General features: G+C 25.9%; 3 protein-coding genes across 3 annotated transcripts; all 3 read right to left on the bottom strand.

Moving 5' to 3' along the window:
* Window positions 1–6,867: 6,867 nt before the first annotated feature.
* LOC145831807 (uncharacterized) lies at window positions 6,868–17,313 on the bottom strand. Its single transcript, XM_082939185.1, has 16 exons — window positions 17,171–17,313; window positions 16,335–16,428; window positions 16,143–16,237; window positions 13,667–13,803; window positions 13,476–13,592; window positions 13,202–13,342; window positions 12,753–12,911; window positions 9,795–9,908; window positions 9,601–9,729; window positions 8,975–9,079; window positions 8,743–8,901; window positions 8,250–8,497; window positions 8,057–8,166; window positions 7,722–7,931; window positions 7,492–7,523; window positions 6,868–7,369 (listed from the first exon to the last, which is right to left on the bottom strand). Exons 1-16 carry the CDS (start codon window positions 17,247–17,249, stop codon window positions 7,253–7,255), a joined length of 2,046 nt encoding a protein of 681 aa, XP_082795311.1. The 5' UTR covers window positions 17,250–17,313; the 3' UTR covers window positions 6,868–7,252.
* LOC145833020 (ubiquitin-like FUBI-ribosomal protein eS30 fusion protein) lies at window positions 17,286–17,853 on the bottom strand. Its single transcript, XM_082940226.1, has one exon. It carries the CDS (start codon window positions 17,806–17,808, stop codon window positions 17,419–17,421), a length of 390 nt encoding a protein of 129 aa, XP_082796352.1. The 5' UTR covers window positions 17,809–17,853; the 3' UTR covers window positions 17,286–17,418.
* On the bottom strand, window positions 17,841–18,471 carry LOC145833030 (ubiquitin-like FUBI-ribosomal protein eS30 fusion protein). Its single transcript, XM_082940235.1, has one exon. The coding sequence runs from the start codon at window positions 18,454–18,456 to the stop codon at window positions 18,067–18,069; it is 390 nt and encodes a 129-aa protein (XP_082796361.1). The 5' UTR covers window positions 18,457–18,471; the 3' UTR covers window positions 17,841–18,066.
* Between the last annotated feature and the right edge of the window lie 8,164 nt (window positions 18,472–26,635).

Below are 26,635 nucleotides of genomic sequence, written 5' to 3' on the forward strand. Positions count from 1 at the left end.
ATATAATAAATATTTAATTTAAGAATCTAAATTTGAATTCTTTTTTTTTTTTTTTATTAAAATACAATATTTTCAGGTGCTTGCTAGTCATAACTCGTAAAATAATAACACTAAAGCAAAGATATGAAGCATCAATATTTTTAGAAGGTAACAAAGTATAGTAAACCCAAAGTTTAGAGGAAAACTCAAACTTATAAATATTTTTAAACTTAATCGCTAAATAAGACAACTAAAGTTGTTGAAATCCTAAACGCAATAGACAAAGTAGCTATACACATAAATATCTATTATGTTTTTAAAATATACTGTGCTTTAAAAATCATGAGAAGTATTGAGTATGATTTGTGAAAATAAAGGAAAAAAGGTATATGAGTTAAAGCTTACCAAATAATTATTATGAGTATCTTTAGTATTTTTCCAGCACATGGAAACAGTTATATCTGTTAAATTTTACAGTTATGTTCGTTTTATTGTTTTTAAAATAATGTTGTTTTTTGTTTCATGTTTTTGAGCGTTTTAAATTAGATAAAAGTTGTTAGTTTGAGAATTTATTAAATTTAAATATTAAAATTAATCATTAAAAATTTTTCTTCATTAAATGTAGTTAAAAAAACAAAGAAGATTTTCTCTTACCATTTAATATGGAGTAAACATCAAACTAAAATTTAATTTCTAGTGTCAACATTGTTAGTTTTAAAATTAAACAGTTTGAATAATTTAGAAATTGTTTTTATTTAAAGTTAATTTGGTTATGATGATTTTCCTTAGATACTACACAATTCTTTCTTTTATTATGTAAAGTATGAGTATGCTTAAAGATACAAAAAATCTGCTTTGCTTATATGATACTAAGTGTTTAAGTTCGTAACAAAGATTATATTATTCTACAATTTAAATTTTTGAGAAAATGAAAATGTGTTTCAGTCAGAGTTTTCTTCAATTTTCTAAAATCGTTAAAGATAGTTTACATGATGTTTTTATTTTTAAAGCTTTTGATATATGAAATGAAAAAAATCAGTAAAAAAATTTTCTGAAGAAATATCTACTGTATAATTGTAGTAAATTAAAAAGCGTTTGTCCTGGACAAGACGTTAAACTATATCCAGGTGGTGTACGACTCGATAACCGAAAGGTTCTTCGTACACCAGACCCTAGGACCATTTATTTTGAGCGCTTTTTTTTTGTTAAATAAACAATATATTGTACTCTCAAACAAATCTAAGGAAGATGAATCTTCGCAGATATTCAAAATCAAACATTCGTCTATATTGAACAATTTTTCACAAAGTTTTGTAAAACACACAAAAAACATCTTAAATAATTCGTCTTGCCTTATAGATAACAAATTTAAACAAAACATATGAAAAAAATTTGACCTAAAAGTTTAAGTAGATTTTAACGTGTTTATTCTGTATAAAAATAAACACGTTTCTAAAAAATCAGAGTGAAATCTTTAAGGAACAGAATAGCACCCGACTTTCGATAACAGTAGGAAATTAATTTGATTAAAAGTTCGTATAGACAAATTTTTTAAATGTTATTATTTAACCGAAAAGAAACGTGACATCTACAAAACAAGAAAATGTTTTAGTTGCTTTTTGTTATAAATAGTCTTTAACTGAAAGCTTTATAAAATTTATTGGAAAAGTGTTTACTTTTAAATAGAATAAACGCATAAAAAATTAGTTAGATTTTAAGATCAGTAATTTGTTTCTGGTGTTCTTGTTTAATCTAAATAGAAAGTATGATGTCTACAAAGCAAGAGAAATTGTTTAAGCCTATTTTCGTTTAAATCGATTAAGAATTTTAAGATTCATTAATTTTATTGAAAATGTAATTACTTTTATAAAGAATTAACACATAAAACATAAGTTGAACTTTACAGTCATTATAAAAATACTTATACAAAGTTTATTTTTAATCTGAATCAAAAGTGTTATATTTATGAACCCAGAGAAATTGTTTAAAATTAAAAAAAAAAAGAATTTTAAATGCGTAACATTAATTTAAAATTTGGCAAACAATCTATTCAAAATACACGAGTATCTAATTTTGAATATCTGCGAAATTTACTAAATTAAAGTGGGTGTTTACAACCAAATAGGGTTTACTAACAATTCCCACCCGCGCACAACTCCTACCCAAAAATTTATTATATTCGTTCTTTATTTGTTTGTTTTATTTTTACTACCACTGTTACCCCTAACCCTTACACTTGTTCGGTAAGCGGTTCTAGGATATGATCGAGTGGGAATTAAGCGGATGGGAACTTAGCAGTTCTCATCAAATGGATTTGTAATTTTATAATTTATACAAATTAGATAAAAACAAATAGGACCAAATAACCAAAAACCAACTCACGAAATGTAAGTTTTTATTAAATTAAAAAGAATTAAAATATTTGTATACATAAAAGAGCAAACTATTTTAAATAAAACGGAAATTAATTAAAATACTAATAAAATACATAATTTAAAAAGTCAAAAAAACTTTAGGTTAACTAGTCAAAAATATTTAGAGGCTCTAAACTTTAAACAAACAAAATTTTTAAATGTTGTTAAAAATTTTTAGAAAACGTACTGCGTAGGAAAAATTTAATTACTAATAATAGTTTATAATTATTAACACTAGTTATCCAAATAAAGGTAATTTAAAAAAGTATTCTTAACTACTACTATTATGATATTTTTCGTTTGTTTTATTGAGTTTTACTAACAGCTATGCTATCTACTTAAAATTACGTTTTTTTAGTTTTGAACGCAAATACTTTACCCTCTAGCAAAAAAAATACATTTTGTGGTAGTTTATTCTGTGAAAATATAATTTTGCTACTGGCTATTTTTTAAATCGTTTTATATGTTAATTTCTTTTTATTTTCACTTGATCCATTTTTTGACAAAATAAAAAAAAAGATATCAAAAAACGCTTTTTGTTAACACTTAACATTAAAAATAAACAGATAAAACTCCTGAGACTTTAAGCCAAGTTTAGTTAACCTTTGTTGATATTTTAGATAAATTCGTGGATTGCATATTAAACATGTAAATTTCCGTTGTACTTTCTCAGCTTTGTTAATATTTTTTTAAATAGGTTTACCAAAGTGGAGTGTTAAAATACAAATTAGGACGAACATATAGTTAAAACAGTTTTGTCATAGTTTTGTACTGAATGAAGAAATTAATAAATGAAATTATTTTATAAAATTTTTTACAATAAACTTATTGAAAACTATAGCAATCATTATATTTACGCAATATAAATCATTACAACACATTGCTTTTAGAATATACTTAAGTATAATAAATATCAAAATGAATTGTTGTATTTTTACTATTTTTTAAAATCAGCTGTTCTAATAAAAAAAAAGATCGTGTTTAAAATTTAATAGTTAATTCCTTTAAAATTAATTTAGTGTCATATGAGTTACAGTACTCTTGTAAATTTTATTGAAACTTTGACTTAATTTGAACTTTGAAAAGTATCATGTGTTGCTTTTCTTACTAAGACAGACTCGTAAACGAACTTTTAAATTGAGGTTATAATAAATATTTTTTTGTAAAAAAATGTTCTGCAAGACTTAAAAATCGTTTATGTGTAATATTTGTATCAAGTACCATAAGTTTACTTTACTAGTATAGTTTCGCAGTGTTTATTTTTTTAGCTATTATCCGAGCTTAGCTTATTTTAATTTTTAGGTTGACATGACATAAATATATCAATAATAAAATACAAACATAAATTAAATAATGTAACTAATTTATTTTTTAAGATACTACTCTTTTCAAAAATATAACAATGCTATAAAGTCTTTTATGGTTAAGATTAACAAAGTAGTCTTTTATAAATCATACAACTTAATTTCGTAAAACTTGAACACACATAAACCTATCAAAAACTTGTTATTTAGCAGCATTATAATTTTCATACTACAGATTTAATTTTGGAAATAAAAAATCCAAATGTAAGGGAAATAATCACTTTAAATAACACTAATATACTTTGAAAACCATAATTACTTATTTCTATTCAACCAGCGGGCGACTAAACTTTGAAAATTTTTCAATTTACAATTTTATAAAAAATTTATTCAATTACTTTTTTAGTCTAGCTCAGGGTTTCCAAGCTATTTTTCAAATGGTCCCCTTGTACCAAGATTACTTAAAAACTACCATAATAAACACCTAAGACCTTTTTTTTTGCTGTTCGTCAGCAACTCCATAACATCTACTTTAAGTTTCAAATTATGACCTCATGGCCCCCTGGTGGCTCCTTTACTGCTAAAAATACAATTTAAGTTAATTAAGAGCTTGAGTTCAGTAATTTTTAGATGAGCAACACTTACAGTCGGCGGCCCAGATTATTTGAAGTATTTCGCGCGCTACGTAATTTAGAAAAACGTGAAAACATGAAAACTCCAAATAATACATGTAATTGTAAGATGAAATTCAATTGTCCGTTCGATGGCAAATGTCTAATTAAATGAGACTATAAAGCTATGATCAGAAAAAATACGTCTTAAAGAAGCATTTCACTCCGAAATGTGTTTCTTTTAAAACTAGATGTTTTATGGTATGAACGAAAATCCAAACCAACTGTTTTTTATAAACTTGCTGCATCAAGTGGTTTTAAACTTGTTTAATGGGACTATTATTATACACAAAGTAAGTTGTAAAAATTCAAAAAACAGATAGTTGTGTTTATTACGGTTTTTTTTTGCCTGGAAGCTGATGGGATGTATCAAAGAAAAGGAAAAAATGCAATAATGAAAAAAGGTAAAAACTTTAATGTAATTTATAAACTAGTATATATAGATGTATGTATTTAAGCAAAAAAAAACTATATTTGCAGAAATATTTTAATGGATTAAAAAGTGACTAACGGATAAAAATAGTATACAGGCTAAAAAGGATGACTATTGCAAAATGCAACAGAAAAAAAATCTTTAAATATCAGAAAAACTGGCAGTTTTGTATCCACATTTTAGGAGCTTATATTTTCGTTTACTTTTCATTAATGTATTTTTGTTTAATTAGATTCTTTGTTTTACTTACTAACTAGTTTTATCAAATATAAGTGTGGGATATTAGTCCTGGACAATACATTAAACTGCATCTGTGGTGTATGTTTCGGTAACCTCAGGGTTTTTTTGTAAACTAGGTTCTTACAACGAACTTTTTAGTCGTACAATAAAGTGGTTGTGTTTTTCATAAATTAGGTAGTATTTAGGTTTGTATTAATTGAAGTTCTGCAGGTTATTATAAATATTACGTTTTACTCCTAAAGTTATTTTTAAGAGATCTAATCAGTTGATACATAAATCGTACTAAAATATGAGTGAAACATCGTCAATTTTTTATAATAATCTAATTAATAAAATCTAATTTGTCTCATGATAAATTATGAGCATTTGTATTGTTCAACCTCAAATAATTTACAACATCAACGTACTATTTTAAGTATAAATATTTGTACGCTGTAGCTCCACCTAAAAAAAATAAAAAATTATGCTAATTTTTTTTTTATAGTTTAAGCCTTTTAACATGCTGCTTTAAATGGGCCTCTGCTTCAGCTATACGACTCCAAACTAAGTCAAAGTAACTTTGTTTTAAAGCTGAGGAATTGGCTTTAAAATGTTATAAAATTTTTTATATTAATTTAATATAATAAAAAAGTTATTTTATCATGAAGTTGTACAAAAAATACAACCAAATGTGTACATGACCGTCGTTAATTTCTCTGCCAAATTGTTTTTTTTCAAAGTTTTATATTTGATGTTCAAAATGTTCGTAAAATTGGAGCTGCAAACTCAAACTGTGTCAGCTGCATCTTAAATGTTTAGTTTTTGTACAAAAATGTTGAAAAACTGAATTTTGGAGCTACCTGAACTTGCTGCTCTATGTGAATTAAATCATGATCGTTGTAAAATTTACTACGAAGCGAGAAAAATAAGACAAGTTAAACTCAAGGGTATACTTAAGCAGAGGCAACTCGAGCAGTGAAAAGTCGAGAAGGAATAAACTAGAGCAGTGAAAAGTCGAGAAGGAATAAACTCGAGCAGTGAAAAGTCGAGAAGGAATAAACTCGAGCAGGGAAAACTCAGCAGGAACAATTCAAGCAGGGGCAACCTGCTGTTTTTTAAGTTTCTTGCATGTTTTTTTAATCACTAGCTGGACAATTTAAAAATTAAGTTAGTAAATAAATAATTGTGCAAATACAGAAACTTACATGGACATAAATAAAAGTAACAATAGTTGCTAAGAAACGGTCATGATATACAAAGGTATGAGATGCGTGTTCTTTTTTGTATTTAATTTTTTGGTTGTGTTGTTGAATTAAACAAATATGTTCAACTTTTTTTTCTGAAAATATTGCTATTTTTTTATATTAAGTTTTTCAAACTAGGGTTTTTTTTTTTATTTGGCAATGTCAATCTGCAGCACCCCCTTAACAAAAAGACCACGCGACGCCACTGCTTCTCTGTAGTAAACATTAATAAAGTGCACATTTCTAGATGTTTGTTGTATTAAATATATTTATTTTTCACAAGTTTTTAAAGCTTAGCATGAAATTTTGATTTGTCTGTCCGGATCTGGCTACAATTTGCTAACTTCTTTATAAATTCGGTTGGCATTTGGTTTGAAATATAATAATACTCAACTCATGTTAGTATTACCTTGACCGTTATGCTTAAGTAAACTATAAGTTAATTATCCCGGACAAAACTTTAAAAGGTATCCGTGGTGTACGACTCGATAACTGAAAGGTTCTTCGTGCACAAGGTCTTAGGGCGAAATATTTTGAGGGCTTTTACTTGTCGTTCAATAAACAATATACTATTATATACTACTTACTATAAAGAAAAAAATATTCAAACACAAAAAATACTTTATTCCTAAATACGACAATAATTGTACTAAAAAAAAATTATCCCACGGTTGCCAAAGGTTTTTGAGAAAAATTTTCTAGGATTTCTTATTATCTTCCGGGTTTTTGAAAGTAAATTTTCTAGGTGTATTTTTGTATAAAATAAGTTTAAGGTAAAAAATGTCTAAAATTGTATAACAAAAAAAACAGAAAATATACTTTAACTGTGTTTTTTAACAAAAAAAAGTTTAATCATGACAAAAATATCTAATCTATATGATAGTTTTTTGTGTCATATCGAAATTTTACTACTTAACATGTAAAAATGTTTAAAACTCCAGGTTTTTCATTTTTATTTTTTCAAACTCCAGGTTTTTTGACAACACTGTTATTCCCTATCGGCTTTTGGGTTGTGTTTATTTCTTTTTCTGTTTTTAATATTATTATCATTGTAAAAACTGCTCCCCGTCTTTTTTGGTTTGGCATCACGAGCTTTTTTGCGTTTCTGTTAAAATAAACACTAATTACACAAACTTTATGGATAATTTAACCAAAATGATTTATGAAAATTAAAACAAAACATGAAGAAGACAATAATAGTAATAATAAAAAAGAACTTTTACTTACTTGTTTTGCCGTAAGATCGGATTCATCATCATCTGTAAAAAGTTTACGTATTTAATAATCAAACTCTTTTATGCAGGCTAAAGACTATACATTTTGAATCATTAAATTTTTATTTTGATATAAAAAAATTTGTGACTATAATTAAGTTGAGCTACTATTTGTTGATGTTCTAGTTTAATCAAAAGTATTTAGTAGTATTTTAAATATATTATTTTATTTTAAAAAGTAACCTAATTCATTGAAACTTTTTCTTTTCCTTTTTTCAGCTTGTACACGGACTAGTTCATCTGATTTAGCTTGAGTTTCTTCTCGTTTTTGTTGAAACTTGTTTAAGTCATCCAAGTGTTTGTTTTTAAGCTTTTGCATTTGTAGCTTATGTTGCTTTCTATTTTTTTCTGTTCTCTTTAAATATCTTTCCAACTGCTCTTCTTTTGTCAAAACTAAATCGATAAAACTTTAAAAGTACTAAATAATACAAAATAATGCAAGTGATAGAACATGGAATAGTAAGAATAACAAACTTTTATGAAAAAACAGAGGACGGTTATGCAAAACTATTTCTAACCTGGTTTTGGTTCAGAACTCTCAGAAATATCAACTTCATCATCATCTGTTTCTTCTTCCTTTTCTTCCGCATCATTATTAGTTTCTGACGACTCTTCAACCGCTTTTTCTCTGTTATTAGCAGTCCAATTAATTTTTTTTAATCAGTTTTTTATGATTTTATTGAGAAAAAATTGTTGTTAAAAAATTCTTACTCGTCAAGCTTAAAGGTGAATCCAAGTTTAAGTTCGTCAAGGTTTTGTTGAACAGGTTCTAATTTCGTTTCAAGTTCGGCAGCAGTCGGCGCTTTCGTTTCATCAGTTTCTTGCACCTCTTCAACAACTTGAGCGATGTTATCGCTTCCATCCCTCATATCAGGTGGTCTCACGTAATACGGTATCTCCCCACGCTGCCAGTCATTGAGTATTTTTTTTGCACAAGCTTTGATGTTAAATTCTCCTTTCTGAAAAAAAAATATTAACTTCTTTAGCAATACTATTGACAAGTTTGAAAAAACTAGTAAAGTAATCTAAAATATTTTTTTAGGAGCTTTTTAAACAACTTGTAATAAACTAACATATAGACCTTGAAAAAAAAAAAGGACTTTAACATTTTTTTTAATATTTATAATTAGAAAACAACAAACAACTTTTTTAATTAAAACTGTTTATTAATTTTTTTACTCATGAAAGTAAATGGTTTTCTCACTTTAAGAAGTTTACCAGTTCTCTTGGCCATTTTTCCCAAAAAGTCTTCGTGGTCATCCCAACTTTCAATCAGATATTTTCTCATTATGTACTCTTTTTTCACTCTACTCAACACCTCAGCAATATGTTCTTCCGGCTGATTAATATATTCTACGCGAACCTGTTTTGATAATGGTGCATATTAACTTAGTTAACACTCATTAAAATAATAACTTTATTAACTTAAAACTAACCACTCCTTTAAGAATGAGTTCAGTTTCAGTATCTCCAGATGGTTGTACAATTCCAGGACAATCTACCAAATTGATCCTTTTCATCAGTGTAACATATTGCCAGACCTACGATTATTGTAAATAAAATATATAACCTACAATATATGTACTTTATATGCATATATATCAACTTTGTAAATTTAGGCATCTTACGCCAAAGTAGTACTTAAATTTAAAATATATATCATTAAAAAAATTATCACATTTAATTCATTTATCTAATTACTATACTTTATTAACGTTTTCAAAATGTAGTGTTAGCAAACAACGATAAATTAAATGTACAACGTTTTAAAGTAAAACTTAAAAAAACTTGAAAAGCACTTTCAATATTTATATTTGGCTTGTTGTAAAACAATATTTTAATTTAAAGAGTTTTTATTGACATATTTCATACCTCAGGTAATTGTTAGTTATCTGATAACAAATACATACTTTTAATATATGACTTGAACAAAATAGTTTCCAGAACAGACAATTAAATAAATGCTTTTTTGGAATCAATTACAAAATGAAATCAACTTCACAAGGTAAGCTTCAAACTCCAACAAATAAAAACAACAAAATAATGTAATAATTTAACTTACTTTAGTTTCCCCAGCCAAAGGAGCAGATTTGCAAGTTTGTCTTTTCATTAAAGTGTTGATAATAGCAGACTTGCCTACATTTGGGTACCCTACTAACCCACAGCTGATGTTTTTCTTCTCACTATGCAACTGTCATATTATAAACAAATAAATTTCGTTTCTTAAACTCTTTTATTAAACAAACAATATCTAACCTTTGAAAATTGGCGCAAGAGATTGATAAGAGCTCCTTTTCCAAATGAATTGTTGATGGAGGCGTGAAAGGCAAGAGTCGGTCTTTCTTTTGACAAAATTGCCACCCATTGTTTCTGTAATGTAAAACTTTCAGTAATTTTTCTGGTTCATTTCATTACATGCCTAAAATATTTTAACAGAAACCTCTCTAAGTAATACACAAAAGTAAAAGTTGCATAAGCAAAATTAACAAAAATCAAAGACATTTTTGAGTTTAAAATTTGTTAGCTAAGAACTAAATAAGTCACATATTAAAATGTTAAGTAGTAACAACTTACTTATATAACGATTTTACGAAGTTTAAAAAATAATAGTTATACTAATTCAACATGAGTCAACATTAATATTATCTTACAGGTTAGTTTGTTTATAATATTTTTTTATTCAATTAAATAACAAATGACATATAAGCTAGGGGTGGGAAACGTACGGCTTGCAACATACTTTTTTAACTTGAAAAAATTTGTGCAAATACTATAAAGTTATTTATTTCAAAAAATATATGTTATTGCAATTATCCTAATGTTAACTTTTAAAGAACAGTTTTTCAAAATCAAGCTAACAGCTAAATTGTTTTACGTCTGGTCAGCAAAATATTTTTTATAGTAAATGTATCCAACCGACTAAAAACTGCAACCTTTAACATAAATGCTTATATAAATATTTGAATAAATGTTATATTGTAAAAGACATAATTTATATAAATGACTCAGATAGTGCGCTCAAAAAAGAACTTTGAAATATATTAAGTTCAAAAAATAATTACATTATAACACTTTAATACGTATGTAGTCTTCTTTTTCTTTAATTTCAAGTGAAGACACAAAATCTTAAATGAGTAAATAAACAGGTTTAATCCTTGTACATCAAAGCGTAAATAAGTTAATAAGTATAAGTCTGTGTGTTAAAATTTGGCTTTTTATTTAACCTATAATTAGTTCTTTTTTAACGAAATGAACTTTTTGTGTTATTTTTATTCTTCATCTTTTCGTTATGTGTGTTTCAATTCAAGTGGCCTAGGTTTTGATGCCTGGGTCCATCGTATTGACAATAAACTTGCAATAATAATAATACAGCCCAAATTTGCAGCTTTGAAATTTTGAAGTTAACAAAACATAAACATTTTTAAAACCAAAATAAAAGAAAAGCAAAATCTGTTTAAAAAATAACACATTCAACTTGACAAATAAACTATACACAATAAATAATTTTAAACGAAACCCTAAGATCAAAATAATTAAAAAAATCCACAAAAACAGTTTGGAAACTATTTGTACAATAAAATTTAGAAAATTCTGTAGTTATTATCTATGTTTTTTTATATACAATTAAAAAAATTGTTCTTATAAACTTATTTATGTTTTAACTAGTAAAGTGAAATTGGCAAAACTATTAATGTGAATTAAAGCAAGTTTTTTTTTAATTTAAGGCCATAGGGGGGTCCAAATTTTTTTTTTTACAAAAATTAACTTTAGCTTTTATATGAAAGCTTTAAGTACAAACTACAAGCCAGTTTTTATAGAATTCAAAAACGTCATTTAACTTTTGAGATATTTAATTTTTTGTATAACTTTCCAATATAAATGTATGGACCGCAAACTTTTCGGGGTCAATTTTCTCAGAAATTTTAAAATTCACTAAAAATCTATCTCCTCCTTCATTTCTCAAGCAATCTTCTTCAAATTTTCAGGAAACATTCCTTATAATAAAAGGAAAAAACGTTACTTTAGAATTTTTATAATTTAAAAAAATAAAAATTTTATTACAAAAATTAAAAAAAAAAAAGTGTTTTTTTTTTTTTTCAAAAAAAATATATTTTTACAATTCTTTTTTTTAATTCCAAAGTAACGTTTTTTTGTTATTGTATAAAGATTAGACTGTGAAAGTTTGAAGAAGATTGATTGAAAAATGTAGGAGGAGATAGATTTTAAATGAAATAGTCTTTTTTCGCGGTTTTAGTTTCCCCTTCCCATAGGGAACCTATTATGCGGCCCGACTTTGACTGGTCATATTTCAAAAAATAATTCAAATTTTATAAAACGATAAAAAGCATCTTGAAGCTTAGAAAAAACTCTATAAAATAAGATCAACTTGTAAAAAACATGGTTTACCCCCCCTCCCCCCCTATGGCCTTAAACTAAATATATACAATGAAACAAACAATAATGCTTCTGAAAAGTATGAACTATTTTTCAAAAAAAATAAAATTCAGTCACCAAACATATTTTAAAACTTTGATATATTGTTTTTAAAATATGTTTAAATATTCATATTACAACAGTTTTACCGTAAACTTTAATAAAACTAACTATAATTAGTTAAAAGAAAGACTCTAGTGATTTTTAACATATCAAAAAAGTTATGTTGACAGATAATAATTACAAAGTCATTATTAAGATAATAATTACAGAGAAAAAAATACAAAGTCTTTATTTTATTTAAACTTTTAGTTTCTTTTACAGCAAACAGGTTGTATATAAACTGAATCTAAAACGTTTCAGTTTAGATTCTACTTGATTGCTGAAGAAGAAACTAAAAGTACTCCAAACAATATAATGAGTATAAAATAAATAATTATTCAATTTTTTTGAAATATAATAGTTTATTTTTATATTTTGCATCAATATAAAGACAAAAAATCACAAAATGTAATTGACATACCTAAGGATGATTTGATAACATTAAATATTATAATATTTTTATTGTTTCATAAAATACATATAATATAGTAAAAATACATCATTTGGAAAATTTCATTAGTTTACCAAAAACAATCCTGTTAAAACAACTTCATATATTGATTAAAAGGTAACAATACGAAAAAATTATAGACTCAATATTTAAATTCTAACTGAAGCAATTTAAAAAATATAAGGTTATCCTAACTGTTAAGTACTTTTGTTATTATTAAAACTTACAGTAATGCGAGTTGGCACAAGATCACTTTTATTCAAAATAAAAATCAGATGTTTGTGTGGTTTTTCTTCTCTCAAATATTTTTCAACATTTCTGCATCTAGTACCCATGGGATCTCTAGCATCTAGGACCATTATTACAACATCTGAACTGTCAAGCACCTAGTAAAGTTGACAAGTTTTATTTTTACTGTACACATTTCAAATTTTAAGCTAGAATTTATTAAAGCTATGTCTAATTACTATTTTGGTCAGTTAACGCTTTACTAAAAATTTCAGGTAACAAAATTCAATTGTTGAGTAAAATATCAGAATTAAATATAAATTAATTCGCGAAGAGTATTAACTGGAAAAATTGTTTTAAAAGTATTTTTGTCACTTAACTATCTGAAATATAGTGCTTCTTATTACTATTGAATATATAACTTTGATTAATATCTATAAAATCTCACTTTGTACAACTCTTGATAAATTCGTTTTGACTTTCCTGCACCTAAATAGTTGGCCATCATGGGGTTCATAGTTCCTTCAATGTCTTCCCTCACAATATCTGTATCTTTTTCCTCGTCATACTCATCATTTTTCTTTACTACCTAAATTGGTATTATTAAGCTGTTTACTTACACAATTTAATTTTAATTTATTTCAGTTATACAAATATACACAAGTATTTTGCTGTCAAATATTTAAACATATTAGCTAGAACACATAAATATTTGAACTTACACGTTGCAACAGCTCTTCTATATCACCATAAGGTAATTTTGGCTTTTTTCGCTGAGCCTTTTTCCCAAACGTATACTCATAACTTTCAGTTTGCAAAATGTCTTGTGCTGTAGATTTCTGAATACAAAAATGATAGTTAAAGTTTATCAACTATCATAGAATAATATAAAAGTATAGTATTAAAATCTTACTTGTGTTGTAGGTGCTTTCACTAATGACATTGGAAGCTTGTGATTTTTTATAAGAAGTTGATACGGATTGTTTTTGACTTCTTGTATTTTTTCTTGAAATGTTTGCAAGCTATGCTGACTAATTACTCTGGTATTTCCTATAAGTAAGAACTGTTTAAAAGTGATGCATAAACTTATTGATTGTGAAATTTTACAGCTTGCTGTAAAGCTTAAAGTTAAATTTTTTAAATGGCATAGAATTATCTTTCTTAGAACTTTAACATTTAGTTATTTAATACATATTGGAATTTTTTACAGTCTTAATTAAATCCTAATGTTTTATTGGCTCTGTACAATTTTAGCTTGGTGACATACTTTACTTTTTATCAACAATTAAGGCCATAGGGGGGGGTAGAAGCCATTTTTTGACCAAAAATAACATATAGACTTATATTATAGTAAATTTCATAATCTTTCAGATGCTTTTTTTAGATTTTAAAAATATTAAGTAACTTTTTTTTTATGACCGGTTATATAAAAATATTTATATAAAAAAATAAAGTTTACCAAAACTTTAAAGCCGTTTTTCTGGAGTTTTTAAAAACGGGCTTTAAAATCTATCTTCTCCTTCATTTTTCAAGCAATCTTCTTCAAATTTTCAGGAAATGTTCCTTACATTATGAGAAAAAAACGTTATTTGTGAATTTTAATAATTTTAAAAAATAAAAATTTTATGACAAAAATTAAAAAAAAAAAGTGATTTTTTACAAAAAAAAAATTTTTTTTTTTCAAAAAAAAGGTATTTTTTCTTGAAATTTTTTAAAGTTACAAATAACGTTTTTTTGTTATTGTATAAAGAATAGACTGTGAAAGTTTGAAGAAGATTGCTTAAAAAATGAAGGAGGAGATAGATTTTGAATGCATTAGTCTTTTTTTGCCGTTTTAGTTTTTCCTTCCCCATAAGGAACCTGTTATACGGCCCGACTTTGGCCGGTCATATCTCAAAAACTAATTCGAATTTTTAAAAACGGTAAAAAGCAACTTGAAGCTTAGTAAAAACTCTATAAAATAAGATCAACTTGTAAAAAACATGGCCTACCCCCCCTATGGCCTTAAAGTACTTTTTTTATAAACTTTTTTTGGGATTTGTTAAAACAAAAAAACTTAAAATAAAAATGATCTCAAGTATGTTTATTCATAAGTTTGTTACAATAATTTTCAGTTTTAATTTGTATTTTTATATAGTTCACGCAATAAAACTCATTAAACATTTTTGCTGATAAACATAAAAATGTTCTATTGGTATTTTATTTTAAATAAAGTCAATTTTGATTTTTAACTTTAAGTATAACATTCTTAAATTTTGTAAAATAACTATAAAAATTTATTTTAAAATGTTTTTAAATATATATTTGTAGTACATAGCACAACAAATTATAAGTTTTATTGTTTAAAAGACTTTTTTCAAAAAATTATTTAGGAAGAAATTTTTCATCAAAGGTATTACAAAAACAATCTTCATAAAAATAACTTAGGGCATACGGGGTAAAACAGTTTCTTTTTTTAAATTGAGTCTCGTTTTTTTCAAAACTAAATAAGCTATTTTTTACCACTTGTTAAAATTCAAAGTAACTTTTGAGTTATTAGCGATCAAAGTTAGAGCTTTCAATAGGTTATTTATGGGAGGAGCATACTAATAGGACAAAAATAGACTATTTCACTAAAAATATATCTCCTCCTTTAGTTTTTAAAGCACTTGTTTTAAAAATTCTTTACAGTAGTTTTAAATAAATTTAAACCAACTTGAGGAAACGACTTTATAAATTTTGTAAAAACTTATTTTTAACAAAAAATAAACACTTTTTTTGATCATTATTTTTTTATAGCATTTTTTCAAAAATCCCTTTCGAACATGTTGTTTGTAATAATGAAAAGAACATTTCCTGAAAATTTGTATTAAATTGATTTAAAAATGAAGGATAAAATATATTTTTGGGAAAAAATCTAAGTTCAGAGAAAATTAGCCTTGAAAATTTTTGATTCAATACCGTTGTATCAGAATTTTATTTAAAAAACTTGTTATATTTTATAACTTAAAAGTTAATTGAAGTTTTTTTTATTCTATGAAAATTTTCCTATAGTATAGCTTCTAGACTTCGAAATAAGCGCCAATGATAATTTCTGTAAGAAGAAAATATTTGACTACCCTATGCGCTTAATAGAATTATGAATATCTTAAAAGTTTAAAGTGCATCATCACCCACTTTAATCTTTTTTAAACTAATAAAATTACATTTTCAAAATAATTCACGGATACCATTTAAGATATTTTTTCAGTTTCCTTATAATAAATACTTAAGCTTTAAACATACATCAACAAAAAATATTATCATAAAATATTGAATGAAAACATTCTTATAAAGTATAATAAAATTTGTTAAATAGACTAGATTGAGTAAATTACTTCATATAGTTTTATATACAAACTTCAACTTACCAAACCATTTTCTATTTGGTGCAACTCTAGCTTGTGTTCCGGAAGGCAGTTCAGATTGATAATCTGCATCTTTTACTTTTTGTCCTTTTCTGTTGCTAAAAGGATTTAAACAAAAATTTTAATATTTGTATCGAATAGGCATAGATATTTTCAATATAGCATGATAGTTTTTTAATAATTTTAGAAACTGACTATCTTGCTTTTCCTCCTCTATACATGTTCAACCTCTTAATCGTGGCTTGTGATCTTTTATTATTTCCTCCAGCAGATGACTCTTTTGGACGATCTTTAAAATACAAAAAGTTAAATCAATTGTTTTTAAAACTTATTAAGTAATATTAAAAGTTTGACTTAAATATCTAATGGTGGTTGTAAAAAAAAAAGTTTTAATCTCTGAGACAAGTTTGAATTATTTTGATCTAGTTTACAGCTGAATTTCTTGCAGTAGCAAGTATTTATGATTTCTTTCTAGTTTGTCACAAAAAAATTTAAGACCTTGATAAAACTATTACCAAAATGTTAACTGACGCTATCTCTAAGCAATATAATTATATAAACTATGAAATTTAATACTAGAATCAATGATTTAATTTTGAAAATACGATAGTTTTGAAAACTATTCTATGCATGAAAACTAGCCACTTATTAAAAAATTAAACACCACTGGTCTGAAAGTCTTTTTTTATCAACAAGGAACATATAAACTTACACACAGTAAGGACATTACTATACTTAAGAAAACACTTCTATGAAGTATACAAAAATAACTAAGTTTTATTAAAATATAAATGTTTATCAGTCTCATTACATTTTCATATGTATTTATTCATCTCTAAATTTTATGAAGTTTATAAAATTTTTGTACAAATGATTATTTTAACTTGCTTTACTATAATTTTAGCTTGACTGTTCATTAAATAGTTTGACTGCTAAAAAAATATTAGATAAACAACAACTAATTTTAATTCATTGATTTTGTTATTTAAAAAAATTTCAACTCATTACATTCATTTCAATAATCTACTAACCTGGGTTAGTTGATGCATTTGAAACCTTAACTCCATGTTTTTTTTTACCTCTATCACCAGCTTTTTTTACTTTAGCCATTTTTGTTTAATTATTATTAATTTAAATATATAAATCCTAAAACACACCAAAAATACAAAATTATTTATGATACAATTAATGTTTGTTTTAAAAACGCTTTTTAAGAAAAACAGCAAAGGTTTATAAATAAATATTGTTCTCAAGGCTTGTTTGAATGTTTTTACTGAAGCTATTTAGCATTTGAGTTAGGTCCTCTAGACTTTCCAAAAGTATTAACAACATTGACAAATTTTCTATTGTATTGCTGTCTGCGGGCTGCTCTACCAGTCTTTTTCTTTTTCTTTTCTCCAGCCTCAACCTTTGGTGTCTGACCTTTCACTTTACCAGCACGAGCCAAAGAACCATGAACTTTTCCTCCAACAAGCTCACAAGTGACATCAAGTGTTGACAATTCACAAACTCCAGCACTCAAGAGGGTAACTTCATTTTTAAGAACTTGTCCAGCAAAAGACAATGAAGCATCTTCTGAAACTTCAAGTTTGTTTTTAAGTGAGGCAACAGTCTCATCAGCTGAAACGTTCAGTGCAGAGAGAGTATCACTCTTGACAAAAACTTTCATTTCTACTGCTTTTTAATAAAAACTGTTTAAACCTAAAAAAACATGAATGTAAAAAGTTTATAGTTTTAAGTTAATACTTACACCAAAAAATTTTAACTTATTTCAAAAAATAATTATACTTTTCCCTTAATATTATTCTATTTCTACTAAGTAGTCTTCAATAAATAAATATACGACAAAATATACAATTGACAATATTATTTTACTGAGTTCAAAATTTAGTGCAATCAAATTGTTTGAGCAAAATGCTTGATGTAATTATTTTGCATTTGAGTTAGGTCCTCTAGACTTTCCAAAAGTATTAACAACATTAACAAATTTTCTATTGTATTGCTGTCTGCGGGCTGCTCTACCAGTCTTCTTCTTTTTCTTTTCTCCAGCCTCAACCTTTGGTGTTTGACCTTTCACTTTACCAGCACGAGCCAAAGAACCATGAACTTTTCCTCCAACAAGCTCACAAGTGACATCAAGTGTTGACAATTCACAAACTCCAGCACTCAAGAGGGTAACTTCATTTTTAAGAACTTGTCCAGCAAAAGACAATGAAGCATCTTCTGAAACTTCAAGTTTGTTTTTAAGTGAGGCAACAGTCTCATCAGCTGAAACGTTCAGTGCAGAAAGAGTATCACTCTTGACAAAAACTTTCATTTTAAGTAATATTAACAACCTGAATTTTTATACGTTTTATTATATAAAGACTAATTTGCTTAAATCATCTGTCTTATAGTTTGACAAAACAACATAAAAGATATACTTAAAAGTTTAACTTAGTAATATATTTTTTAATTTGTTCTATTAGGGTAAACTGTTAATTTGCTAACTAAATTTAAAACTGTTAACAATAATTTTTTATATAGCAAAAAGTAAAACTTAATCATTAATAATTCTAAAACAATTCAATTTTTTGTTTTTAATTACTGAGAATATAAAATAGTTTGCTAGTTCTACTTCAACTTTCTGTTTATACTTATGAAAGAAATTATTGATGAAGTAAAAGTTATGAGCTTGAGTCTTTCTTTTACTTGATCAAATTAATAAACTCCATCACTTGTTAAAATTTTGCTTAAACGCAATTTATGTTAAGTTATTTCAAAAATATCAAAAAATCACCATGAGGTCATATGTACTGATTACTCTATCTATGTTCTATAAAAAATAGTATAGGTGCTTGGGTATTAATGAATAAAAAAAATTAGTATTACCATATACAAAATTTTATTGATCCTATAACCACCACTCTTCAAGGCAAAAAAACAACCTAGGCTACCAGAATCTGGTCTGAGTTACATCAAGCCAGCCTCAGTTGGCCTGAGTAATAAAATTAAAAAAAAACAATTATAGCTAAAAACTGAAAAAAAATCAGTTTAAAAAAGGATAAATATTTATAAATACTAAACTTATTAAGAAGTTTCATATTTTATTTTTGCTTGAAAAGGTTGCAATCTCTTGCCACCGAAACCGGTCGCAAATAAAATATAAAATTTGCATAAATCTATTTATATAAGCTCTTTACATCCCAGTAAATTGAGCATTCTTTTTTAGTTAAGGCAAATAACTATATAAATACTAAACTAATAATAAATTGATTACTTAGAAAAAAAAATTGAGAAAAAATAAAATACTTTATTCAGAAAAAAACTAGCTTGAAATTTTGGAAAAATGTTCGAACTAGTCTGAATTTTGTATAAAAAATATCAAGCCAGAGTCAGCTATAGTTTTTAAAATGGTTTGAGCTAGCCTGAGTGAGTTTGATTTTTTTATATCTAAGTTATCCTGGACAGGGTTCCCACTCTTTGATGCAAAAAAGCCAGTCTGAGTGACCAAAAACTAACCTGAGTTACATCAAAGAGTTATAATAAGTATTAAGAACATTGATGAGCTAAAAACTGCAAAAGAAAACTTTTAATCAAGCTTAATTATCTAAAAATGCTCAAGTAATTATAACAGAACTTAAACAATTTTAAAGAAAAAATATTTTATGTAAAAACCAATATAACAAAATATAGCCTAGGGTTTATGAAAAATATCCCAACTAGCCTTAGTTTTAAAAAAATCAAACTAGCTTGATTTAGCATAAGTTTTTAAAAACATTTTAATTAGAGCTAGTCTAGTTAGCTTTAGTGTGTAGCAACACTGTAGTCTAAATTTTTATGTTCTTATATAGTTATTTTAAGTATACAATTAAGCTTCCAATTAAGGGCCAATGTCAATTATTGTAAAAAAAAAATTGGAACTCTTACAACCTTAAAGTGTTATTAATAATTACAATTCAAAAGATATATGCATTAGTTGTATAATGTGTTACATGTTATTGTCAACAATAATACAACTTTTATGATTTGGTACTGTAAATAAGATGAACATAAAACTGAAAGATCCCTGAAAAAAATATTTTGAAAATGAGAGAGTGTGGACACTAGGGTGCATCTGTTACCCCTGAAAAATGAAAATTTTTGAGTTTCGCAAAGGTTATTTTGTTGTAGGTGGTAAATCACATAAAAAGACAGGACAAAAATAAAGCTTCCTAGCTATAAGGCTGTTAGAGCTAAATACTTCATAAATTTTTCTTCATATTGGTATATTTAAACAGGCAAAAAAAGACTACTTTACCAAAAATGTATCTTCTGCTATTTTTTTAAGATAATTACCTCAAACTTTAAGGAAATGTTCCGTGCCATATTTAGAAAATTTTGTAGTTACAAAACTTACAAAAAATTAAAATGTTATCGTGCAATAAAATCAGTTTCATTTTTTATTTTTTTAATAACTTTTTTATTATTTATGTTTTTTAGAATTTTTTACTACAAAAGTTTTTAAATAAACAAGAAACATTTCCTAAAAGTTTGAGGTAATTATCTCAAAAAACGTAGAAAAAAATAGATTTTTAGTGAAATGGTCTTTTTTTTGCCTTTTTAAATATATAAACACAAAGCAAAATTTTCAAAAGTGTTTAGCTCTAACAGGCTTATAGCTAGGAAGCTAATTTTTTTTTTGCTGTCTTTTTATGTGATTCCTCACCTACAAAAAAACTAACTTTGTGAAATTCCAAGCTTGGGGTAACAGACGCACCTTAATGATAATTAAGAATAATAATGAAATAATAAAGAATAATCAAATGAATAATAACCACAAATGAATAATAATTTTTATATTCTACAATATTTGGATTTAATATTATTTGACAAATGTATGAGAATATTTAAATATTGTCATGTTCATCATCCCCTCTTATTATTTTTAGTTTGATACTTTAATACTTTATCATGGTTGCCACTGATCAAGCTAACTAAAATTTCCTGACTTTTCCTGACTTTTTACCAAAACTCTCCTGACTTTTCTAAATCAAACTCTTAATTTAAACTTATTCTAAAATACATAATTTAATCTAATTTTAATACAGGTTAAAACAACAGTTTTTTTTTGCTGAATTCAATCATCAAACTTCCAGCACATCACTTGAACCATTTGTGTATTATTGATGTATTTGCAATAAACAGCTCTATCAGCAAAATACTAATATTATTACCTTATAAACACAGCTTGTCCATTATTATTCAAGCAAGATGTTTTTGAAATGTGGTCCAAGGCCAAAATTTATCATGTATGATAATTTTGTTCGGGACATCTGACATGACTGTGCTATTTCACTGTCAGGAAACTTTTTTTGTTCTGCTCCGCCAGTTTGATACACTAACTGGTTGAGTAATTGTGCTTGACAGTGTGTAATACCCATAAAATTTTATCGGTTGTGTTTTGTGACTTACTTACCAAACCTATTGATTGGCTTACACCACTGCTCTCACAACTTGCTACTCTGCCACTGCTCTCACCACTTATCCCACTGGAGCTTGATCCAGCATTATAAAAAATTATTGGATTCAGTGAACTCCTGGCTTTTATTTCTATCTTCAGCTCCATTCATATGTACAGTGAGTGCTTTTCTTCGCATACTTGAAAGTGACAGAGTATATGAACACTACTTGCATTTAAACTTTTGTGTATATATCAAAGTTTCACTATGGAAGTGTCCTTGCTACAAATCATCAATACTGAAAAGCTTACAAAATCTGCTTGTTCAAGTAGGGTACTTGTTTAATATGTTAATAGAAAAATTTTGCAGTTTTATAAAGGATATTTTATTAATTTATACCAGATAAGGCATTGGAATTAGATAATTTTGTAAATTCATAGGAAAATTTTGGAATTTTTTTCTGACTTTAAAGAATTTTTAATTAATTCTTACCATTTGAAGGCTTTGGAAAATAAAGAAATTTGTAAATTAAAACTAACTAATCAGACTTTTTTTTTTATCAAATTTCCTGACTTTTCCTGATTTTTTTTCAAAACCCCCCATTTTTTCCTGACTTTTCCTGACTTTTGTATTTTTTTAAATTTTTTCCTGACTTTTCCTGATTTCCTGACCAAGTGGCAACCCTGATTTATATTGTTATCTTCATTGGCTAAAGTTAAAATTATCATTATAAGTTCTGGTTAAGAAACAAAACAATTTTTTTTAACACTTTAATTTTTTTAATTTATTGAAAAAATAGATAATACTCATCTGTATCATTTTTTCTAATGTAAGATTATGTTAAAAGTTTTAAGGACAAGGATGATCCTTGGTTTTTTCCAAAATTTTACTTCTTTTTTAAGTACACTTATATTTTTTCTTTCAAATACATAATTAATTTGCATAAAAAATATACTTTTGTAGTATAAAATTACTGAAAAGATACTGCAATGCTACTTTAGATGTGTTTTATAATCTGGGTAGTAACTGGAAAATTAGAAATTTCTTCCAGGATTCTGATTTTTTTTCCAATTTTTTTAGTAAAAGGTTTCTTGTTCAATTTTATAATAAGACTAAATTTGGATAAAATGGTTTTATTAATATAAAACTACTTTAGAGACACTGTAACTAACTCAAAATGTGTTTTATAGTAAAAGCTCTGAATATTCTTTAATTTGCTTATTGTACCATACTAACTATTTATATAATTTTTAATTATTTTACATATAAAATAGTGATAATTTTCAAGGTGTTTAGATTTTTCATGGTTTTTGTTCAGAGGTCAAGTTTTTTTTTCAAAAATTACATTTTATAGGTTTTTCAAGGGATTTTTTGAATAGTTTTCAAATTCTTGATATTTACAGGTTTTCAGGTAAAATGGCCACCTTGTTAATAAATAAAACTATGATTATTATATTGTTATTTGTAGTGTACAATAATTAATTCATATATAATATAAATTTTACTATTTATGTATAAAAAGTGTTCAAAATTCTAGGCTTACAAAGATTTTTGTTAAATCTTTAATTTTTTAGCTATATTTTTTAGTTTCAAATTTTTCCTCATAGAACAAGAGCTTTATATATAATTATTATTTTTGACAAAAATAGTTACATTGTAAAAGTTCAAGTGTAAAGGAAGATCTTATATGTTATATCTAACACAATTCTCTTGTTTTTTAGCCAAGTTTTCGGATACTTTTAACTGCTTGATTGAATAAAGTCTATCTACTAAAAACAAACTTATAAATTCAAAAATAGTTAAAGTTCAGTGTGATTTTTGTTCGAATTTCCAAGTTTTTTCAAGCTAAATTTTTCAAAGATTCCAGGTTTTGTGGCAACCCTGTTTTAGGTAAAGTATACAAATTTTTGTTCATCTTTATTATAAATGTTAGTTTAAGGTAGAAAAAACTCTTTATTACAGGGTTGTCAATCTTTGATTCAAAAAAAATGTCCTGAAAAGAGTGACCAAAAACTGTCTTAAGTTACTATCTTGAGTCATCCTGAATTATTTTCCAGTTTCTTTTTATAAATAAACGTTTCAAAGTTAATAAAAATCAAGTTCTCCAACAAATTTGTTTAAAAAATAATTATTCAAAAAATAGTAATTATCATTCAAATCTAGAAAAAAATCTGTCCTTATTATCAAAAAAAACTAAAACTATTCAGAGTCATCCTGAGATTTTCAAAAACTTCAAAAAATTTTGGGTTATCCCGAGTGTCATGAGTGTGGGGCCGATTTAAAAGTCATGTAAAATAGTTAAAATACTAGAATGTTAACAAAAATAAAAATTAAACATAAACAAATGTTTACTTTAAAAACAAAACCAGATTATTGTCTTGTAGGTTTAAGTTAGTTGACTAATTTAGTAATGAATGGTAAAATTATAACTTTTAGAAATACTAAAGGTAAAGCTTTTTTAGATTTTTAAATATTTCTCACTTCAGCAGCTTTTAATCTTAAAACCAAAATTTGGTCATAATTAAAGTTTTTATAAGTCTAGCTATCGTTAATGCTATGTTTGTAAAAGCTTAGACTGTTAAGTGAAATGTCTAAACCTTGTATAAGCATTTCTATCAAGAATTAGATAATCTTATACCCCTAGTTTTCCTAAAAGTTACATTTTCACCCTTCATTACTAAATTAGTCAAATAACTTAAAGTTTATGATAATGATTTGATTTATTTTTGTTTTTTAAGTTATATTTATTTCTGTTTTTTTTGTTTAAAAACCATATTTTAATTATTTACAATGAGTTTCAAATATATTCTTTTAGAATTTAGTTTAAGTATTGAAGAGCTCATTGGACAAAACATTATTAACTTGAGTTGTTAAGAGAACTGTAATCAAGTTATTATTAGAAATCATTTTTAAATGAATAAATTTATCAGTTCAAATTTAAAGTTTGTATACTATTGATTTTTCTGTATTTGATCAATTACAGGGTTGCCAAATGTTTTTGGCAAATTTTCGCCAGGTTCTTAAAAGTACCGATTTTTTGGTCTATTTTTAGTTTAAAACTAAATTTAAGGTAATATAACCGTGTTAAAAAGTATAAAAAACATTGAAAAGATACTGTTAAGCTACTTCAAATATGCTTTTTAATAAAAAGTTTTTGATGATAACAATAAAGTTAACGTAAAAATTGTTTAAAATTCCAGGTTTTTTAGCCTAAATTCTCAAATTCCAGATTTTTCCAGATTTTTAAGCTTTTTGGCAACCCTGCAATTAGTGATTTTTTGTAAATCAGTCATTTAAAACTATTTCATGTTAAAACAATATTAGTACTTCTTAGGCTTCACCTAAAGTAAAACTATACAAGTTAAAAATATAAGAATAAAACTATTAAGAATAAAAAATGTGAATAACTTCCAGGGTTGCCAGAATGCTAATGTTGTTATGCCAATTGCTATTTTGCTTAACCATGTGTTGCTTTTAAGTAAGTGAAATTTTGCTTCTAAGTAAGTTCTTACATCTATAGTCAAAGGATTATAGTGGAGAAAGATCTTTTAGACTATTTGATTGTAGACTATTTGATTGTAGACTATTTGATTGTAGACTATTTGATTGTGAACAATGCATTGAGATATTTTAATTTTAAGTTATATAGAAAATATGCTCAGGTTAACTCTTTTAATATACATGTCATACACTTAAGATCAATATTGAAACACTTTACTACAGTTTTAAAGTCTTTATGAGGACTCCTAAACCATTAGATCATACAACTATAAGCTTTTTTAAGTTTAAAACACCAAGGACTTTTTTAATGCCATTAATGTTATGACTGGGTATGAAAGTAAACCTGTGGGCACAGTTTCTTTGCTTAGATTATGATTTTTACAACAAATACAATTAAAAAAATAAGTTTGAATGCTAACAGCTATGGTCTATAGTAGGGTTTTTAAAATATAAGAACTATCCTTAGATTTTCATAAAAATTCCAAATTACTTTGAGTAATCCTGATTTTAAAAATTCAAAATATGTTGATTTAACCTGAGATTTTCTAGAATTTGAAAACATCCTGAGTTTCTCTGATTTCCCTGAGTGTGTGAAAACCTTGAGCCTATGCAAAAATTTTAATTTTTTAAAGAAATTCTCACCTTGCTCTAAAGTGTTTTAATTTTTGAAAACCACCCCAATGCAAACTGTATGTGACCGAAAATTTGTATTTTAATGGATTTTTTTTAACATGTAGGGATTATCACAAAAACGCATTGTGCATAATTTAAGAAGATTTATCAAAAAGGTCTATAAAACACTTCTAAAAATCATGTTATTTTTTTCACCATTTGTATTTTTTGAATTTCTTGTTTTTCTCAATCAAGAAGTGCCTCTATGAATCTTTCTTTAAATCATCTTAAATTGTGCACAATTTGTGTTGTGATGCTTGCTATGTGTAAAAAAAAACCATTCAAATACTCGAAGGTGGCATTTTTTGGGTAATATACAGTTTGCATTCATTCAGTTTTCAAAAAATAAAACTCTCCTAAGGTGAAAGTTTCTTCCAATCATCTAAAAATTTTCACATGGTGTTTTTGTGATACTTGCCTATTGTAAAAAAAAAATATCTGAAAACTCAATGGTTGCTGTTTTTTTTACAATAAATTGGTGTGGAGCAATCCTTTTAGCAATGAGCTACACCATTTTTTTGTAAACATTGTTTTGTGATAATTACTACAATGTGAATACCCTTAAAGTTCTATAGCGGATTATTTTATCTAATTTTTTTAATTAGTTAAAACAGGTGAAATAATATGACAGCATTTGTCTATATAATAAATGATATTTACACAAACTTAACACCAGCTAACACATGATGGAATTTTAAGTTTTTTTTTACATTTCTTAATAGAAAAACTTCTACACAGCATGTTTACTAATGTGGACTTTTTAGCTTCATAACTTTGAATATAAAAGTCCATTTTAGAAAGCTATTTTAATAAAATTTATATAAAAAATTTATTCAGTATGTTTTTTTTTGCAGTAACAATTATAGTTTAGGGTACTTAAAGAATAATCTAAAATTTTCTGAA

This window comes from Thalia democratica, chromosome 1, assembly GCF_965202585.1.
Source record: "Thalia democratica chromosome 1, ktThaDemo2.hap1.1, whole genome shotgun sequence".
Lineage (NCBI taxonomy): Eukaryota > Metazoa > Chordata > Thaliacea > Salpida > Salpidae > Thalia > Thalia democratica.

Excerpts from the sequence above, each read along its gene's own strand:
- LOC145833030 (XM_082940235.1), bottom strand. The coding sequence starts at position 18,456 with ATGAAAGTTTTTGTCAAGAGTGATACTCTTTCTGCACTGAACGTTTCA.
- LOC145833020 (XM_082940226.1), bottom strand. The coding sequence starts at position 17,808 with ATGAAAGTTTTTGTCAAGAGTGATACTCTCTCTGCACTGAACGTTTCA.
- LOC145831807 (XM_082939185.1), bottom strand. The coding sequence starts at position 17,249 with ATGGCTAAAGTAAAAAAAGCTGGTGATAGAGGTAAAAAAAAACATGGA. Across the intron at positions 16,238-16,334 it reads AGAGGAGGAAAAGCAAGATA|CAACAGAAAAGGACAAAAAG; the intron begins GTCAGTTTCTAA and ends AAATCCTTTTAG. Across the intron at positions 9,909-12,752 it reads TTGTGCCAACTCGCATTACT|AAACAATGGGTGGCAATTTT; the intron begins GTAAGTTTTAAT and ends TTTACATTACAG.